Consider the following 21,109-nt stretch of genomic DNA (forward strand, 5'->3'; position numbering starts at 1 on the left):
AGAATGAACAAAGCTGTGGTTGTGTTCATGAAAAGGGCTAATTTGGTCGGTAGGCTAATTGCTAGCGGAATATTTGTAAGGGATGTTGGTGTCAATTTCACCTCTCTCTACCCCTTCAACAAGAGTTGTAGTGGCAAATTTGCCTCCGTTTATTACGGATGATCAAATTAGGAAAGAGCTGAGTCGTTTTGGTAAGTTTGCTAGCGGTTTCGTGTACTGTCAGCAGGTTTTCAGGCAGATGCCGTTAAGCACGTTGTTTCGTTCAGGAGGCAAGTGTTTATGTTTCTGAACAATAATGAGCAACAGCTAAATGTGCATTTTAAAGTGAGGCATGGGGAGGGGCTCTATGCAGGTTTTGCCAGCACAGATAGTCTACGGTGTTTTGAATGTGGGGATTTGGGGCACAAGAGCTTTGCATGCCCACATAAAGGCCATAGACAAGGGGAGGGTACGAGCGCAAGGGGGGGAAATCGAGGTCAAAATGCAGGGGGTAAGGAGATGCAGACAGCAGAGGCTGGGCCTAGTCAGTCTAGAGATGGTGGTGTAGATGAGGCTGGGTCTAGTCAGGCTAGAGATGGTGGAGAAGCAGAGGCTGGGTCTAGTCAGGCTAGAGATGGTGGAGAAGCAGAGGCTGGGTCTAGTCAGGCTAGAGATGGTGGGGTAGCTGAGGCTGGGTCGAGTCAGGCTAGAGATGGTGGAGAAGCAGAGGCTGGGTCTAGTCAGGCTAGAGATGGTAGGGTAGTGGAGGCTGGGTCTAGTCAGGCTAGAGATGGTGGAGAAGCAGAGGCTGGGTCTAGTCAGGCTAGAGATGGTGGGGTAGCTGAGGCTGGGCCTAGACATGCTATGGAGGGTGGTGCAGATGATGCTGGGACGAGTCATGCTATGGAGGGTGGTGCAGATGATGCTGGTCCTAGTCATGCTATGGAGGGTGGTATAGCTGAGGCTGGCCCTAGTCATGCTATGGAGGGTGGTGTAGCTGAGGCTGGCCCTAGTCATGCTATGGAGGGTGGTGCAGATGATACTGCGTCTAGTCAGGTTATTCTAGTGGATGAGGAGAGTATAGTGGGGAAGTGTAAGAGATTAGGGGGGGAGGAGGAGGGTGTCAAGAGGAAAAAGAAAAAGGGTGTGGAAAAAGGCACCATGGAAATGTTGCCTGTTGCTGTGGGTGAGGCCCTAACCAGAGAGAAAGGGCAGGTGGTCAGGGTGGGAGATAGAGAAGAGGAGGAAAGTGAGTCTGAGGAAGAGGATGAGGAGTTATTTTTTTCAGACTCCTCTTCAATTGGCCCGGAGCTGACAGCCAGTCAACCAGAGGGGTCTAAGTACACGTTGAGAGAACTGACAAGGTTCCTGAATGAGACTAAGGGGAAAAAAGTTAATCTTGAGGCTTTTTTTCCTGATCCTAGAAAGTTTGTAAGATCAGTACAACATGCTATGAGAAATGAGGGGCATGGTGTCCTCTCACCCAGGAAACGGTTTAGGTTGAGGAAGTGAGTCACAACAGTGCGTAAAGGTTTACCTTCAGACACTGTTTAAATGTTTAATTTCTTACTGACACTGGGGCTTTTTGAACTTTGCTATTGGTCTATTTCTCTGGTGGCTTTTCTCCCACTTCTTATGGAGACTCTTCGGGTAGGCTCTCTCAATATAAATGGCGCCAGAGATGCGGGAAAGAGGAGTGTTGGTGTTGTTTCTGCAGGAGACGCATAGTGATGTGGTGAATGAAGTTGATTGGGGGCTCTGGTGGAAAGGGGCAAGTGTGTTGAGCCATGGGACAAATCTTAGTGCAGGGGTGGCAGTCCTTTTTGCACTGGGTCTTGCTGTAAAAATTTGCTCCTCAAAGGAGGTGTGTAGGGGTAGGTTGCTTGTTGTTAAAGCAGAAATTAACAACATGTGTTTTGTCTTTATAAATGTGTATGCGCCTAACACAGGGAGAGAAAGAGGGGTTCTATTTGGGAGTCATAGACAGGAACTCTCACAAGTAGCGCCTGAGGAGACGCTGGTGATCGGAGGTGACTGGAACTGTACAATGGATTTTACAAAAGACAGAAATGGGGAAGAGCCTCATTCAGTGTCAGTGGGAGTGTTAAGGGACATCTTTAATCAGTTTGACCTAGTGGATGTTTGGAGAACTAAACATCCAAACACAAGACAGTATGTGTGGGTGAAGGTTTTTGGGGCTAGGGTGAGTGCAGCTCGACTTGATCGTTTTTACACGTCCAGGAATCAGAGCAATAGGCTGCTGGGTGCTACCATTCTCCCAGTGGGGTTTTCGGATCACCACATAACCATGGCTCGGCTGTCTATTTCACCAGGGCGCCGGCAGGCATCTTATTGGAAGTTCAATGTAAAGCTCTTACAAGATGCCACTTTTTGCTCAGGTTTCCAGACTTTTTGGGAAAGATGGGGGCAGCGAAGAGAGGAGTATGAGTCTCTGAGTCAATGGTGGGATGTGGGGAAAGTGCAAATTCGGCTTTTCTGTCAACAGTACACAGCTCTCTCATCTTCAGAGGCTAGGAGAGTATTGGGGGAACTAGAGCGGTGTATTAGTGAGATGGAGGTAGAGATGGTGGGGCAAGGCAATGTAGGCCTCCAGGCTAACTTAGGCTAACCTCCAGGCTAACCTAGGCAGTTTTTTCCAGGTTAAAGCAAAGGGAGCACTTGTAAGAGCTAGGTTCTCCATGCTCAAGGAGATGGATGCTCCCAGCTCCTTCTTCTTTGGTTTGGAAAGACAGAGCAGTGAAGCCAAGGGTATGCATTGTCTACGGCTGTCTGATGGGCGGGTGACCTCTGTGGTGGGGGAGATGCGGGAGCGGACTGTGGAGTTTAATACTGAATTGTATAGGGCAGAAATGTGTGATCCTATGTGTGCTCAGGTCTTGTTCGCAGGACTCCCTAAGCTCTCTCGGGCACAGAGGGATGAAATGGACATTCCTCTGTTGTCACATGAACTGGCAGAGGCAGTAACCCAGATGTCCCCCGGTCGTGCACCCGGGGTCGATGGACTTCCAGTGGAATTTTACAAAAAATTCTGGGGAACAATTGGACAGGATTTCTTTTGCGTGTTGCGAGAATGCGTCGGGGTAGGAGAGTTGCCGATGAGCTGCCGTCGGGCGGCTCTGACTCTCCTGCCCAAAAAAGGGAACTTAAGAACTGGAGGCCTGTGGCATTACTCTGTGCGGACTACAAGATTTTTGCCAAGGTCCTCTCTAACAGACTGAAGTCCCATCTGGACTCTCTCTTTATTGAATGTAGGCCTACTTACTCTGAAGTAGGACAGTATTGAGTACTGAATGTAGGCCTACTTACTATAACTCTGAAGTAGGACAGTATTGAGTACTGAATGTAGGCCTACTTACCACAACTCTGAAGTAGGACAGTGTTGAGTACTGAATGTAGGCCTACTTACTATAACTCTGAAGTAGGACAGTATTGAGTACTGAATGTAGGCCTACTTACTATAACTTTGAAGTAGGACAGTATTGAGTACTGAATGTAGGCCTACTTACTATAACTCTGAAGTAGGACAGTATTGAGTACTGAATGTAGGCCTACTTACTATAACTCTGAAGTAGAACAGTATTGAGTACTGAATGTAGGCCTACTTACTATAACTCTGAAGTAGGACAGTATTGAGTACTGAATGTAGGCCTACTTACTATAACTCTGAAGTAGAACAGTATTGAGTACTGAATATAGGCCTACTTACTATAACTCTGAAGTAGGACAGTATTGAGTACTGAATGTAGGCCTACTTACTATAACTCTGAAGTAGGACAGTATTGAGTACTGAATGTAGGCCTACTTACTATAACTCTGAAGTAGAACAGTATTGAGTACTGAATGTAGGCCTACTTACTATAACTATGAAGTAGAACAGTATTGAGTACTGAATGTAGGCCTACTTACTATAACTCTGAAGTAGGACAGTATTGAGTACTGAATGTAGGCCTACTTACTATAACTCTGAAGTAGGACAGTATTGAGTACTGAATGTAGGCCTACTTACTATATCTCTGAACTAGGACAGTATTGAGTACTGAATGTAGGCCTACTTACTATAACTCCGAAGTAGGGCCGTATTGAGTACTGAATGTAGGCCTACTTACTATAACTCCGAAGTAGGGCCGTATTGAGTACTGAATGTACTTCTCAGCTCTCTGAGAAAACACAGCCTAACTTGTAAAAACACCCTCGAGCCGTTCAACAGTAAATGAAAATAGTGTTTATTTTTTTTATTTTAAAAAGACATTAAATACAAATTATATTTTAACAAAATAATGTTCCTTTCTCAAAGAAAATAATAGCTGTGTGATTTTCTAGATTAGTAACATGAAAAGCTTTTTTTCTTTAAAGAATCAAAAGTCTTTATACAATAAAAGTTGAAACAAAATGTAAAAATAAAGTACAATTACCCGTGAACAGAAGAGAGATTCTTACATGACCACCAGAAAAGTGACAAAATGTTAGAGAGACAGCGGTGCCCCTGGATGTGGACCGAGACTGAGACGGGATGGCATCGCGTGCACATTGCTGTGCACGTTTGTGTGAACGTTGGTGTGTACGGAGAGAAGTGTTGGAGCAGTGACCGATGGACTGACTGAGAGTTTCACTTGACTACAGACCCTTGGATTACACAACAGGATTGGGCTACATTCCATTCCGTTCATTCAGAAAAGTCAGTTGAAATTCAAATTCAACATTTCCTCATGAAGATTTTCAGATTATTGTATTGACTGAATAGAAATAAAACTGACCCCAACTTTGTTACAAACCAATTAGTGACCTGAGTGCCTGACCGACTGACAGTTACCGTAAGCAACAAACCAGAGATGTTTAAAGTTTACAAAAATAATTATAGAAGAAAATGTTAATTAAAAAAATGTAACATTCATTAGTGATTACATTCCCCAAAATACGCTGAATCAACTTAGAGTTTGCTCTACAATTAGTAAGTCACTGAATTGTTGGTAAGAAAAAAACTTAGTTTGGATCCGTTTATAATTCTTTCTTAGATAAATAACTTGTTTATTTATTTAATTTGAAGTACCGTACATGTGTCAGCCACATAGAGCCACGAAAACATTTTCAATATAGAAAAAGACTAACAAAAGACTGGGAAGGAGTGGGGCAATATCTTAAACATAACTGAATTATCCCCAAATCAAGTCTTCAAATAGAATGGCTTGCAGCCTCAGCGGGTTGTTGTTTGTTTTAAAGTGTGTGTGCATCCAATTCCATGCTACCGAGCTACTGTCGTGCACACTCCACTGTTCAAGTCTGCATCTTCAATGGCATCCTATTCCCTATGTAGTGCATCACTTTTGATCAGGGCCCATAGGGAATTATATACGAAATATGGTGCCATTTCAGACACAGGATATGTGAAAGCGTCATACAGGAAGCAGGGAGCACTTCTAGGAGGACCACGCCCCCTCCCTCAGACCCCCTGTCTGCTTCTTGAATGCATATTTGGTGCTGCATCCACCTGGTGGAGTTATGTTGGCATAAGATCATACAAGCATCTCCAAGAAACAATATCAACAAAAATAAAACACACTTTGCATAGAATGGAAATTGTGAGGAGGGGCGTTTGTTCTCTAGGCTGAGTAAAGTCACAGTCAGAAGTGCTTGTGTAACATTGTTTTTTCTTTTGTTGTTGTTGATGTTGATGTTTTGCTCTATAGTGCTATAAACCTTGTTAAATGTTGCACCAATTGAACGGTATGACTACTATGCTACAATGGGTAGAGATGGTCTTTAACTGTGAGGAGCGCTGTAGAAAAGTTGGTTGGGTGTAGCTAAAGTGCTTTAAGTGGTTGTGCTTGGCCTCGAAGCTGGCTCCTATGGCATAGAGAGCAGCCCGGTCCCACCGAGCATGCCCAGTCTAAAGGACCCCACACCAGGACATATGCACCATAGACAGGAAGAGTACTGCAGATAGAGGGCCAGTGGTGACAACACCACTGGCCCTATTTCCTCAATGAAGAAGTGATGGTTTGGCTAACTATGCTAACCCAACCCGCCAGCTAGCTAACCAGACCAGGGCTGCAGGGTGGTAACGTTATGTGAGAACCTGTTGATTTATTTTTTTGAATCCCCATGAACTTTTGCAAAAGCAGCAGCTACTCTTCCTGGGGTCCTATGAGGACCGCAGAGGGCTAACCAAGGAATATGAGAAAGGGAGGGGTAGGGGTCAGGGATGGGGAGGAGGGGGAGAGGGGCAGTGTGGGTTTAAGGCACCGTTATTCGGCACCATCTCCATTCCTTTCCTTCCCCCTAAACCTGTAAATGTGACGCAGCACATCGGGCGGGACAAGCTGGTTGCTATGGAGACAGTGGGAAAGGCCAGTGGTGTCGAACATGGCAGGGAAGAGGTCAGAGGCCGGCCTACCCATAAGCCTTCACTTCATAATGATGGATCCTGAGAAAGGGGAGGAGTCTCTGCATGACAGGATAGAAGGGGGCAGGGTTTGGATGTCAAGAGGTTTTCTTACACCTCTAAACTGAGCTTATTGAAAGACAGCATTTACACGCACATACACACACACACACACAAACACTCATACATGCTCACACGCAGGCATACACACACACACACACACACACACACACACACAAACACTAATACATGCTCACACGCAGGCATACACACACACACACACACACACACACACACACACACACACACACACACACACACATACACACACATACACACACACACACACACAAACACTAATACATGCTCACACGCAGGCATACACACATGCACGCACACACACATGCATGCATACACACACACAAACATACACAAGCATGTTGCGTTGGGTCACAGTCACAGACAAGTCCTCTTTAAAGTGAGTGGAAAAGTCCCTCCATCCTCTCTCTCTAAAATAATAGTGCAGATGTTTAGTTTCTCTCTCTGTTGTTTTCATACGAGGGGTAGCTAGAGGTTCCCATAGCACAGAGCAGATAGCTGCAGATGATGGACAGAAGGCTTGGCCTATTAGGCTGTGCTGTCCCAGTCTGCCCCTCCCTCCCTCTCCCTCCCCCACCCGGCAGTAATGTGACCTGAGGTCAACGGTCCAGCACTCTTTCGACGGTTACGTGCAAGGCAGGAGTTTAAAAAAGTATCTCTCTCCCATTCCTCTATCCTTCTTGCCTCATTCTTTCTCTCCATCACTCCATCCTCTCTCTGCCTCTCATTTGTTCTCCAGGTTGTTGCACTGGGATTCTCCTCTCTCCTTTCCATCATAGCCAGGGAGAGGCTGACCGTACTTATCTACACACCAGCAGTAACCCCTCTTCCTCCCTTTGGAAGGACGGCACTGCAGAGAGAGAGAGAGGGAGAGAGAGAGAGAACATGATTGATTTAATGCAATATATTAACAACCTACAGTCTGTCATATAAAAGTCTTGTCATCTTTGACTAAACTAGGAAAGGAGCTTTTTCTGTCAGACATTTACAGTCTTCAGGTGTAAATAGTTAACACTAGCATGGGAGGGAAGGGATAACAAACAAAGACCATTCAACTAGCCCTGGCCCATAGCATAGAAACACTCAGAGAGGGGAGAACGAGACAGACAGACAGACAGACAGACAGACAGACAGACAGACAGACAGACAGACAGACAGACAGACAGACAGACAGACAGACAGACAGACAGACAGACAGACAGACAGACAGACATCGCTTTGAGACAGGTAGGTAGAGAAAGGGGAATGAGAGAAAGGAAGAGAAAGAGAGGGGGATCAGAGACAGAGAGGGAGACAGACATTGGATAGTCCAGATACTCCATCTACAGATGGTCATACTATCAACATACTATATGTGGATAAGCAAGAGAGGGGAAAGAAGACAGAGAGAGGAAAGTGGACAGAGAGGGGAAAAAGGACAGAGAGGGGAAACAGGACAGAGAGGGGAAACAGGACAGAGAGGGGAAAGAAGACAAAGAGGGGAAAGAAAACAGAGAGGGGAAAGTGGACAGAGGGGAAAGAGGACAGAGAGGGGAATGAAGACAGAGAGGGGAAAGAGGACAGAGAGGGGAAAGAGAACAGAGAGGGGAGAGAGGACAGAGAGGGGGAAGAGGACAAATAGGGGAATGAAGACAGGGAGGGGAAAGAGGACAGAGAGGGGAAAGAGGACAGAGAGGGGAAAGTGGACAGAGATGGGAAAGAGAACAGATAGGGGAAAGAGGACAGAGAGGGGAAAGAGAACAGAGAGGGGAGAGACAGAGAGGGGAAAGGACAAATAGGGAAAGAAGACAGAGAGGGGAAAAGGACAGAGAGGGGAATGAAAACAGAGAGGGAAAGAGAACAGAGAGGGGAAAAAAAAGATAGGGGAAAGAGGACAGAGAGGGGAAAGAGGAACAGAGAGGGGAAAGAAGACAGAGAGGGGAAAGAAGACAGAGAGGGGAAAAGGACAGAGAGGGGAAAGTGAAAACAGATAGGGAAAGAAGACAGAGAGGGGAATGAAAAACAGAGAGGGGAATGAAAACAGAGAGGGGAAAGAAGACAGAGAGGGGAAAGAAAAAAAGAGAGGGGAAAGAGGACAGAGAGGGGAAAGAAGACAGAGAGGGGAAAGAGAACAGATAGGGGAATGAAGACCGAGAGGGGAAAGAAGACAGAGAGGGGAAAGAGGACGCTGAGGGGAAAGTGGACAGAGAGGGGAAAGAGAACAGATAGGGGAAAGAGGACAGAGAGGGGAAAGAGGACAGAGAGGGGAAAGAGGACAGATAGGGGAATGAAAACAGAGAGGGGAAAGAGGACAGAGAGGGGAAAGAGAGGGGAAAGTGGACAGAGATGGGAAAGAGGACAGAGAGGGGAAAGAGAACAGAGAGGGGAAAGAGGACAGAGAGGGGAAAGAAGACAGAGAGGGGAGAAAGGACAGAGAGGGGAATGAAAACAGTGAGGGGAAAGAAGACAGAGAGGGGAGAAAGGACAGAGAGGGGAATGAAAACAGAGAGGGGAATGAAAACAGAGAGGGGAATGAAAACAGAGAGGGGAAAGAAGACAGAGAGGGGAAAGAAGACAGAGAGGGGAAAGAAGACAGAGAGGGGAAAGAGGACAGAGAGGGGAAAGAAGACAGAGAGGGGAGAAAGGACAGAGAGGGGAGAAAGGACAGAGAGGGGAATGAAAACAGAGAGGGGAATGAAAACAGAGAGGGGAAAGAGGACAGAGAGGGGAAAGAGGACAGAGAGGGGAAAGAGGACAGAGAGGGGAATGAAAACAGAGAGGGGAAAGAGGACAGAGAGGGGAAAGAGGACAGAGAGGGGAAAGAAGACAGGAGGGAAAGAGGACAGAGAGGGGAAAGAGGACAGATCGGGGAAAGAGGACAGAGAGGGGAAAGAGGACAGGGAGGGGAAAGAGAACAGATAGGGGAAACAGGACAGAGAGGGGAAACAGGACAGAGAGGGGAAAGAAGACAAAGAGGGGAAAGAAAACAGAGAGGGGAAAGTGGACAGAGGGGAAAGAGGACAGAGAGGGGAATGAAGACAGAGAGGGGAAAGAGGACAGAGAGGGGAAAGAGAACAGAGAGGGGAGAGAGGACAGAGAGGGGGAAGAGGACAAATAGGGGAATGAAGACAGGGAGGGGAAAGAGGACAGAGAGGGGAAAGAGGACAGAGGGGAAAGTGGACAGATAGGGGAAAGAAGACAGGGGGGAAAGAGGACAGAGAGGGGAAAGAGGACAGAGAGGGGAAAGAGAAAAGAGAGGGGAAAGAGGACAGAGAGGGGGAATAGGACAGAGAGGGGAAAGAAGACAGAGAGGGGAAAGAAGACAGAGAGGGGAGAGAGGACAGAGAGGGGAAAGAGGACAGAGATGGGAAAGTGGACAGAGATGGGAAAGAGAACAGATAGGGGAAAGAGGACAGAGAGGGAAAGAGGACAGGGAGGGGAAAGAGAACAGATAGGAAAAAGGACAGAGAGGGGAAACAGGACAGAGAGGGAAAGAAGACAAAGAGGGGAAAGAAAACAGAGAGGGAAAGTGGACAGAGGGAAAAGAGGACAGAGAGGGAATGAAGACAGAGAGGAAAAAGAGGACAGAGAGGAAAGAGAACAGAGAGGGGAGAGAGGACAGAGGGGGGAAGAGGACAAATAGGGAATGAAGACAGGGAGGGGAAAGAGGACAGAGAGGGAAAACAGAGGGACAGAGGAAAAGTGGACAGATAGGGAAAGAAGACAGGGGGAAAGAGGGGACAGAGAGGAAAAGAGGACAGAGAGGGAAAGAGAAAAGAGAGGAAAGAGGACAGAGAGGGGGAATAGGACAGAGGGGAAAGAAGACAGAGAGGAAAGAAACAGAGAGGGGAGAGAGGACAGAGAGGGGAAAGAGGGACAGAGATGGGAAAGTGGACAGAGATGGGAAGAGAACAGATAGGGAAAGAAAACAGAGAGGGAGAAAGGACAGAGAGGGAAAAGAAAACAGAGAGGAAAAAGGACAAGAGGAAAGAAAAAAGAGAGGAAAGAGGACAGAGAGGGAAAGAGGACAGAGAGGGGAAAAAGAAGACAGAGAGGGAAAGAGGACAGAGAGGGGAAAGAGGACAGAGAGGGAAAGAGAACAGATAGGGGAAAGAAGACCGAGAGGGGAAAGAAGACAGAGAGGGGAAAGAGAACAGAGGGGAAAGTGGACAGAGAGGGAAAGAGAACAGATAGGGGAAAGAGAACAGAGAGGGGAAAGAGGACAGAGGGGGAAAGAGACAGAGAGGGGAAAGAGGACAGAGAGGGAAAGAGGACAGAGAGGGGAAAGAGAACAGATAGGGGAATGAAAACAGAGAGGAAAAGAGGGACAGAGAGGGAAAGAGAGGAAAAGTGGACAGAGATGGGAAAGGGACAGAGAGGGAAAGAAGGACAGAGAGGGGAAAGAAAAACAGAGGGAAAAGAGGACAGAGGGAAAGATGACAGAGAGGGGAAAAAAGACAGAGAGGAAAAGGACAGAGAGGGAGAAAGGACAGAGAGGGAATGAAACAGAGAGGGGAAAGAAGACAGAGAGGGGAAAGAGGGACAGAGAGGGAAAAAGAGGACAGAGAGGGGAAAGAGGACAGAGAGGGAAAGAGGACAGAGAGGGGAAAAAGACAGAGAGGGAGAAAGGACAGAGAGGGGAATGAAAACAGAGAGGAAAAAGAGGACAGAGAGGGGAAATGAAACAGAGAGGGGAAAGAGGACAGAGAGGGGAAAGAGGACAGAGAGGGGAAAGAGGACAGAGAGGGGAATGAAAACAGAGAGGGGAAAGAGGACAGAGGGGGGAAAGAGGACAGAGAGGGGAAAGAGGACAGATCGGGGAAAGAGGACAGAGAGGGGAAAGAGGACAGGGAGGGGAAAGAGAACAGATAGGGGAATGAAAACAGAGAGGAGAAAGAGGACAGAGAGGGGAAAGAGGACAGAGAGGGGAAAGTGGACAGTGATGGGAAAGAGAACAGATAGGGGAAAGAGGACAGAGAGGGGAAAGAGAACAGAGAGGGGAAAGAAGACAGAGAGGGGAAAGAGGACAGAGAGGGGAAAGAAGACAGAGAGGGGAAAGAGGACAGAGAGGGGAAAGTGGACAGAGAGGGGAAAGTGGACAGAGAGGGGAAAGAGAACAGATAGGGGAAAGGGGACAGAGAGGGGAAAGAGAACAGATAGGGGAAAGGGACAGAGAGGGGAAAGAGAACATAGAGGGGAAAGAGGACAGAGAGGGGAAAGAGGACAGAGAGGGGAAAGAGAACAGATAGGGGAATGAAAACAGAAAACAGAGAGGGGAAAGTGGACAGAGAGGGGAAAGAAGACAGAGAGGGGAAAGAGAACAGATAGGGGAAAGGGGACAGAGAGGGGAATGAAAACAGAGAGGGGAAAGAGGACAGAGAGGGGAAAGAGGACAGAGAGGGGAAAGAAGACAGGAGGGAAAGAGGACAGGGAGGGGAAAGAGAACAGATAGGGGAAACAGGACAGAGAGGGGAAACAGGACAGAGAGGGGAAAGAAGACAAAGAGGGGAAAGAAAACAGAGAGGGGAAAGAAAACAGAGAGGGGAAAAGAGGACAGAGAGGGGAAAGAGGACAGAGAGGGAAAGAAGACAGGAGGGAAAGAGGACAGAGAGGGGAAAGAGGACAGATCGGGAAAGAGGACAGAGAGGGAAAGAGGACAGGAGGGAAAGAAACAGATAGGAAACAGGACAGAGAGGGAAAAGGACAGAGAGAGGGAAAAAGACAAAGAGGGAAAGAAACAGAGAGGGAAAGTGGACAGAGGGGGAAAAGAGAGACAGAGAGGGAATGAAGACAGAGAGGGGAAAGAGGACAGAGAGGGGAAAGAGAAAAGAGAGGGGAGAGGACAAAGAGGGGGAAGGGACAAATAGGGGAATGAAGACAGGGAGGAAAAAGAAGGACAGAGAGGGAAAGAGGACAGAGGGGAAAAAGTGGACAGATAGGGAAAAAGACAGAGGGAAAAAAAGAAGGACAAGAGAGGAAAGAGGACAGAGAGGAAAGAAAAGAGAGGGGAAAGAAAACAGAGAGGGGGGAATAGGACAGAGAGGGGAAAGAAGACAAGAGGGAAAAAGAAGACAGAGAGGGGAGAGAGGACAGAGAGGGGAAAGAGGACAGAGATGGGAAAGTGGACAGAGATGGGAAAGAGAACAGATAGGGGAAAGAGGACAGAGAGGGGAGAAAGGACAGAGAGGGGAATGAAAACAGAGAGGGGAAAGAAGACAGAGAGGGGAATGAAAAAAGAGAGGGGAAAGAGGACAGAGAGGGGAAAGAGGACAGAGAGGGGAAAGAGGACAGAGAGGGGAAAGAGAACAGATAGGGGAATGAAGACCGAGAGGGGAAAGAAGACAGAGAGGGGAAAGAGGACGCTGAGGGGAAAGTGGACAGAGAGGGGAAAGAGAACAGATAGGGGAAAGAGGACAGAGAGGGGAAAGAGGACAGAGAGGGGAAAGAGAACAGAGAGGGGAAAGAGGACAGAGAGGGAAAGAGGACAGAGAGGGGAAAGAGAACAGATAGGGGAATGAAGACCGAGAGGGAAAGAAGACAGAGGGGAAAGAGGACGCTGAGGGGAAAGTGGACAGAGAGGGAAAAGAGAACAGATAGGGGAAAGAGGACAGAGAGGGAAAGAGGACAGAGAGGGAAAGAGAACAGAGAGGGGAAAGAGGACAGAGAGGGAAAGAGGACAGAGAGGGAAAGAGAACAGATAGGGGAATGAAAACAGAGAGGGAAAGATGGACAGAGAGGGGAAAGAGAGGGAAAGTGGACAGAGATGGAAAGAGGACAGAGAGGGAAAGAGGACAGAGAGGGAAAGAGGGGAAGAGGACAGAGGGAAAGAGGACAGAGAGGGGAAAAAGACAGAGAGGGAGGGAAAGAGAAAGGACAGAGAGGGAAAGAAAACAGAGAGGGAAAGAAGACAGAGAGGGGAAAGATAGGGAAAAAGGACAGAGGGGAGGGAAAGAAAACAGAGAGGGAAAGAAGAGAGGAAAGAAAACAGAGAGGGGAAAGAAGGACAGAGGGGAAAGAGGACAGAGAGGGAAAAAAGAAGACAGAGAGGGAAAAAGAGGACAGAGAGGGAAAGAGAACAGAGAGGGAAAGAGGAAGAGAGGGAATGGAAGAGAAAGGAAACAGAAGAGGAGAAAGAGGACAGAGAGGGAAAGAGGACAGAAGGGGAAAGAGGACAGAGGGAATGAAAACAGAGAGGGAAAGAGGACAGAGGGGAAAGAGGACAGAGAGGGGAAAGAAGACAGGAGGGAAAGAGGACAGAGAGGGGAAAGAGGACAGATCGGGGAAAAGAAGACAGAGAGGGGAAAGAGGACAGAGAGGAAAGAGAACAGATAGGGGAATGAAACAGAGAGGAAAAGAGGACAGAGAGGGGAAAGATGACAGAGAGGGAAAGTGGACAGAGATGGGAAAGAGAACAGATAGGGAAAGAGGACAGAGAGGGAAAGAGAACAGAGAGGGGAAAGAAGACAGAGAGGGAAAGAGGACAGAGAGGGAAAAAGAAGACAGAGAGGGAAAGAGGACAGAGAGGGAAAAAGACAGAGAGGGAAAAAGTGGACAGAGAGGGGAAAGAGAACAGATAGGGAAAGGGACAGAGAGGGAAAGAGAACAGATAGGGGAAAGGGACAGAGGGGAAAAGAAGAGAACATAGAGGGAAAGAAAGACAGAGAGGGAAAGAGGACAGAGAGGGGAAAGAGAACAGATAGGGAATGAAAACAGAAAACAGAGAGGGGAAAGTGGACAGAGAGGGGAAAGAAGACAGAGAGGGAAAGAGAACAGATAGGGAAAGGGGACAGAGAGGGAATGAAAACAGAGAGGGAAAGAGGACAGAGAGGGAAAGAGGACAGAGAGGAAAGAAGATGGAAAGAGGAGGAAAAAGAGAACAGATAGGGAAACAGGACAGAGAGGGAAAACAGGACAGAGGGGAAAGAAGACAAAGAGGGGGAAAGAAAACAGAGAGGGGAAAGAAACAGAGAGGAAAGAAGACAGAGAGGGAAAGAGGACAGAGAGGGGAAAGAAGACAGGAGGGAAAGAGGACAGAGAGGGAAAGAGGACAGATCGGGAAAGAGGACAGAGAGGGAAAGAGGACAGGAGGGGAAAGAGAACAGATAGGGGAAACAGGACAGAGAGGGGAAACAGGACAGAGGGGAAAGAAGACAAAGAGGGAAAGAAAACAGAGAGGGGAAAGTGGACAGAGGGAAAGAGGACAGAGAGGGGAATGAAGACAGAGGGGAAAGAGGACAGAGAGGGGAAAGAGAACAGAGAGGGAGAGAGGACAGAGAGGGGGAAGAGGACAAATAGGGGAATGAAGACAGGAGGAAAAAGAGGACAGAGAGGGAAAGAGGACAGAGAGGGAAAGTGGACAGATAGGGGAAAGAAGACAGGGGGAAAGAGGACAGAGAGGGGAAAAACAGAGGACAGAGAGGGAAAGAGAAAAGAGAGGGAAAGAGGACAGAGAGGAACAGGACAGAGAGGGAAAAAGACAGAGGGGGAAAGAAGACAGAGAGGGAGATGGACAGAGAGGGAAAGAGGACAGAGATGGAAAAAGTGGACAGAGATGGAAAGAGAACAGATAGGGATTTAGAGAGAGAGGGGACAGAGAGGGAAAACAGAGAGGAAAAGAAGACAGAGGAAAAAAGAAGGGGAAAGACAGAGAGGAAAGAGGACAGAGAGGGGAAAGAGGACAGAGAGGGGAAACAGATAGGGGGAATGAAGACCGAGAGGGAAAGAAGACAGAGAGGGGAAAGAGGACGCTGAGGGGAAAGTGGACAGAGAGGGGAAAGAGAACAGATAGGGGAAAGAGGACAGAGAGGGGAAAGAGGACAGAGAGGGGAAAGAGAACAGAGAGGGGAAAGAGGACAGAGAGGGGAAAGAGGACAGAGAGGGGAAAGAGAACAGATAGGGGAATGAAGACCGAGAGGGGAAAGAAGACAGAGAGGGGAAAGAGGACGCTGAGGGGAAAGTGGACAGAGAGGGGAAAGAGAACAGATAGGGGAAAGAGGACAGAGAGGGGAAAGAGGACAGAGAGGGGAAAGAGAACAGAGAGGGGAAAGAGGACAGAGAGGGGAAAGAGGACAGAGAGGGGAAAGAGAACAGATAGGGGAATGAAAACAGAGAGGGGAAAGAGGACAGAGAGGGGAAAGAGAGGGGAAAGTGGACAGAGATGGGAAAGAGGACAGAGAGGGAAAGAAAGGGAAAGAGACAGAGAGGGGAAAGAAACAGAGGGGAAAGAAACAGAGAGGGAAAGAAGACAGAGAGGGAAAGGACAGAGAGGGGAAAAAACAGGACAGAGGGGGAATGAAACAGAGAGGGAAAGAAGACAGAGAGGGGAAAGAGAACAGAGGGAAAGAGGACAGAGGGAAAGAGGACAGAGAGGGGAAAGAAGACAGAGAGGGGAGAAAGAGGACAGAGAGGGGAAAAAAAAGACAGAGAGGGGAATGAAAACAGAGAGGGGAAAGAAGACAGAGAGGGGAAAGAGGACAGAGAGGGGAAAGAAGACAGAGAGGGGAAAGAGGACAGAGAGGGGAAAGAGGACAGAGAGGGGAAAGAAGACAGAGAGGGGAAAGAGGACAGAGAGGGGAAAGAAAACAGAGAGGGAAAGAGGACAGAGAGGGGAATGAAAACAGAGAGGGGAAAGAGGACAGAGAGGGGAAAGAGGACAGAGAGGGGAAAGAGGACAGAGAGGGGAATGAAAACAGAGAGGGGAAAGAGGACAGAGAGGGGAAAGAGGACAGAGAGGGGAAAGAAGACAGGAGGGAAAGAGGACAGAGAGGGGAAAGAGGACAGACAGGGAAAGAGGACAGAGAGGAAAGAGGACAGGAGGGGAAAGAGAAACAGATAGGGAAAAAACAGAGAGGAGAAAGAGGACAGAGAGGGAAAGAGGACAGAGAGGGAAAGAGGACAGTGAGGGAAAGAGAACAGATAGGGAAAGAGGATAGAGAGGAATGAAGAACAGAGAGGGAAAGAAGACAGAGAGGGGAAAGAGGACAGAGAGGGGAAAGAAGACAGAGAGGGGAAAGAGGACAGAGAGGGGAAAGTGGACAGAGAGGGGAAAGTGGACAGAGAGGGGAAAGAGAACAGAGAGGGGAAAGGGGACAGAGAGGGGAAAGAGAACAGATAGGGGAAAGGGGACAGAGAGGGGAAAGAGAACATAGAGGGGAAAGAGGACAGAGAGGGGAAAGAGGACAGAGAGGGGAAAGAGAACAGATAGGGGAATGAAAACAGAAAACAGAGAGGGGAAAGTGGACAGAGAGGGGAAAGAAGACAGAGAGGGGAAAGAGAACAGATAGGGGAAAGGGACAGAGGGAATGAAAACAGAGAGGGAAAGATGAGGACAGAGAGGGGAAAGAGGACAGAGAGGGGAAAGAAGACAGGAGGGAAAGAGGACAGGAGGGGAAAGGAAGAGAGGGAAACAGGACAGAGAGGGAAAGAGGACAGAGAGGGAAAGAAGACAGAGAGGGGAAAGAAACAGAGAGGGGAAAGAAAACAGAGAGGGGAAAGAGGACAGAGAGGGGAAAGAGGACAGAAGGGGACAGGAGGGAAAGGGACAGAGAGGGGAAAGAGGACAGAGAGGGAAAGAGGACAGAGAGGGGAAAGAGGACAGGAGGAAAGAGAACAGATAGGGGAAACAGGACAGAGAGGGGAAACAGGACAGAGAGGGAAAGAAGACAAAGAGGGGAAAGAAAACAGAGAGGGAAAGTGGACAGAGGGGAAAGAGGACAGAGAGGGGAATGAAGACAGAGAGGGAAAGAGGACAGAGGGGAAAGAGAACAGAGAGGGAAAGAGGACAGAGAGGGAAGAGGACAAATAGGGGAATGAAGACAGGAGGAAAGAAGACAGAGGGAAAGAGGACAGAGGAAAGTGGGACAGATAGGGAAAGAAGACAGGGGAAAGAGGACAGAGAGGGAAAGAGGACAGAGAGGGGAAAGAGAAAGAGAGGGGAAAAAGAAGACAGAGAGGGGAATAGGACAGAGAGGAAAGAAGACAGAGAGGGAAAGAAGACAGAGAGGAGAGAGGACAGAGAGGGGAAAGAAAACAGAGATGGGAAAGTGGACAGAGATGGGGAAGAGAACAGATAGGAAAGATGACAGAAAGAAAGGACAGAGAGGGGAATGAAAACAGAGAGGGGAAAGAAGACAGAGGGGAATGAAAAAAGAGAGGGGAAAGAGGACAGAGAGGGGAAAGAGGACAGAGAGGGGAAAGAGGACAGAGAGGGGAAAGAGAACAGATAGGGGAATGAAGACCGAGAGGGGAAAGAAGACAGAGAGGGGAAAGAGGACGCTGAGGGGAAAGTGGACAGAGAGGGGAAAGAGAACAGATAGGGGAAAGAGGACAGAGAGGGGAAAGAGGACAGAGAGGGGAAAGAGAACAGAGAGGGGAAAGAGGACAGAGAGGGGAAAGAGGACAGAGAGGGGAAAGAGAACAGATAGGGGAATGAAGACAGAGAGGGAAAGAGGACAGAGAGGGGAAAGAGGACAGAGAGGGGAAAGTGGACAGAGAGGGGAAAGAGAACAGATAGGGGAAAGAGGACAGAGAGGGGAAAGAGGACAGAGAGGGGAAAGAGAACAGAGAGGGAAAGAGGACAGAGAGGGAAAGAGGACAGAGAGGGAAAAAGAAAGACAGATAGGGGAAAGAAACAGAGAGGAAAAGAAGACAGAGAGGGGAAAGAGGGGAAAGTGACAGAGATGGAAAGAGGACAGAGAGGGAAAGAGGACAGAGGGAAAGAGAACAGAGGGGAAAGAACAGAGGGGAAAGAGACAGAGAGGGGAAAGAAGACAGAGGGGAAAGGAAGAGAGGAGAAAGGACAGAGAGGGGAAAAAACAGAGAGGGGAAAGAAGACAGAGAGGGGAAAGAGGACAGAGAGGGGAAAGAGGACAGAGAGGGAAAGAGGAAAGGACAGAGAGGAAAGAGGACAGAGAGGGGAAAGAAGACAGAGAGGAGAAAGGACAGAGAGGGAATGAAAACAGAGAGGGAAAGAGGACAGAGAGGGAAAACAACAGAGAGGGAAAGAGGACAGAGAGGGAAAGAGAACAGAGAGGGAAAGAGGACAGAGAGGGAATGAAAACAGAGAGGGAAAGAGGACAGAGAGGGGGAAAGAAAGATCGGGGAAAGAGGACAGAGAGGGGAAAGAGGACAGAGAGGGGAAAGAGAACAGATAGGGAAAGAAAACAGAGAGGAAAAGAGGACAGAGAGGGGAAAGAGGACAGAGAGGAAAGTGGACAGTGATGGGAAAGAGAACAGATAGGGAAAGAGGACAGAGGGGAAAGAGAACAGAGAGGGAAAGAAGACAGAGAGGGGAAAGAGGACAGAGAGGGAAAGAAGACAGAGAGGGGAAAGAGGACAGAGGGGAAAGAAGACAGAGGGAAAGGACAGAGAGGGGAAAGAGAAAGAGAGGAAAGGGGACAGAGAAAGAGAAAGATAGGGAAAAGGGGACAGAGAGGGGAAAGAAACATAGAGGGAAAGAAGACAGAGAGGGAAAGAGGACAGAAAGGGAAAGAGACAGAGAGGGAAAAAAACAAAACAGAGAGGAAAGAAGGACAGAGAGGAAAGAACAGAGAGGGAAAGAGACAGAGAGGGAAAAGGGACAGAGAGGGGAATGAAAACAGAGAGGGAAAGAGGACAGAGAGGGAAAGGACAGAGGAAAAGAAGACAGGAGGGAAAGAGAACAGGAGGAAAGAGAGACAGATAGGGGAAAGAGGACAGAGAGGGAAACAGGACAGAGAGGAAAGAAGACAAAGAGGGGAAAGAAAACAGAGAGGGAAAAGGACAGAGGGGAAAGAGGACAGAGAGGGAAGAAGACAGAGAGGGGAAAGAGGGACAGAGAGGACAGAGAAAGAGGAACAGAGAGGAGAGAAAGGACAGAGAGGGGAAGAGGGGGACAAATAGGGGAAGGAAGACAGGAGGGGAAAGAAGACAGGGGAGGAAAGAAGGAGAGAGAGGAAGAGGGGAAAAGTGGACAAGAGATGAAAAAGAAAGAGGGAAAGATTTATCAGACAGGTTAAAGAAAAGGACAGAGAGGGGAAAAAGGACAAGAGGAAAAAAGACAGAGAGGAAAAAGAAAAGAGGGAAAGAGGAAAGAGGGAAAGAGACAGAGAAGGAAAAAGACAGAGAAGGGAAAGAAGGACAGAGGGAGAGAAGGAAGAGAGGATAGGGGACAGAGAGAGGAAAGAGGACAGAGAGGGAAAGTGGACAGAGAGGGGAAAGAGAACAGATAGGGAAAGGGGACAGAGAGGGAAAGAGAACAGAGAGGGGAAAAGGACAGAGGGGAAAGAGGAAAGAGAGGGGAAAGAAAACAGATAGGAAAATGAAGACCGAGAGGGGAAAGAAGACAGAGAGGGGAAAGAGGACGCTGAGGGGAAAGTGGACAGAGAGGGAAAAGAGAACAGATAGGGGAAAGAGGACAGAGAGGGAAAGAGGACAGAGAGGGGAAAGAGGACAGAGAGGGAAAGAGGAAGATAGGGGAATGAAAAAGAGAGGGAAAGATGAAGAGAGGAAAAGAGATACAGAGGAAAAAATAGAGAGATGGAAAGAGGACAGAGAGGGGAAAGAGAGGAAAAGAGGACAGAGGGGGAAAGAAGACAGAGGGGGAAAGGACAGAGAGGGAAAGAAAACAGAGGGGAAAAAAGGACAGAGAGGGAGAAAGAACAGAGAGGGAAAAAACAGAGAGGGAAAATGAAAACAGAGAGGGGAATGAAAACAGAGAGGGAAAGAAGACAGAGAGGGGAAAGAGGACAGAGAGGGGAAAGAGGACAGAGATAGGGAAAGAGACAGAGAGGGGAAAGAAGACAGAGAGGGGAGAAAGGACAGAGAGGGGAAATGAAAACAGAGAGGGGAAAGAGGACAGAGAGGGAATGAAACAGAGAGGGGAAAGAGGACAGAGAGGACAGAAAGAGAGAGGGAAATGAAACAGAGAGGGGAAAGAGGACAGAGAGGGGAAAGAGGACAGAGAGGGGAAAGAGGACAGATCGGGGAAAGAGGACAGAGAGGGAAAGAGGACAGGGAGGGAAAGAGAACAGATAGGGGAATGAAAACAGAGAGGAGAAAGAGGACAGAGAGGGGAAAGAGGACAGAGGGGAAAGAAAACAGAGATGGAAAGAGAACAGAGAGGGAAAGAAGACAGAGAGGGGAAAGAGAACAGAGAGGGAAAAAAGACAGAGAGGGGAAAGAGGACAGAGAGGGAAAGAAGACAGAGGGGAAAGAGGACAGAGAGGGAAAGTGGACAGAGAGGGAAAGTGGACAGAGAGGGAAAGGACAGAGAGGGAAAGAGGACAGATAGGGGAAAAGGACAGAGAGGGGAAAGAGAACAGAGAGGGGAAAGAGGACAGAGAGGGAAAAAGAGGACAGAGAGGGGAAAGAGAACAGATAGAAACGGAACAGAGGGAAGGAGGACAGAGAGGAAAGAAGACAGAGAGGGAAAGAGAACAGATAGGAAAAAGGGACAGAGAGGGAAAGAGGACAGAGAGGGAAAGAGGACAGAGAGGGAAAGAAGACAGAGAGGGGAAAGAGAACAGATAGGGAAAAAGAAGACAGAGAGGAGAGGACAGCGAGGGGAAAGAGTACAGAGAGGGGAAAGTGGACAGAGAGGGGAAAGAGAACAGATAGGGGAAAGAGAACAGAGAGGGGAAAGAGGACAGAGAGGGGAAAGAAGACAGAGAGGGG

General features: G+C 48.3%; 1 protein-coding gene across 1 annotated transcript in view; it reads right to left on the minus strand.

Moving 5' to 3' along the window:
- Positions 1-4,199: 4,199 nt before the first annotated feature.
- The window catches only part of igfbp3 (insulin-like growth factor binding protein 3), a 94,914-nt gene continuing 78,004 nt past the window's right edge, over positions 4,200-21,109 (minus strand). Inside the window, exon 4 of the mRNA XM_052461517.1 lies at positions 4,200-7,328. Within this exon, the coding sequence (XP_052317477.1) occupies positions 7,203-7,328 (126 nt within the window). The 3' untranslated portion in view covers positions 4,200-7,202. The remainder of the gene's footprint in view (positions 7,329-21,109) is intronic.

Source organism: Oncorhynchus keta, chromosome 1 (genome assembly GCF_023373465.1).
Source record: "Oncorhynchus keta strain PuntledgeMale-10-30-2019 chromosome 1, Oket_V2, whole genome shotgun sequence".
NCBI classification, from domain to species: Eukaryota; Metazoa; Chordata; class Actinopteri; order Salmoniformes; family Salmonidae; genus Oncorhynchus; species Oncorhynchus keta.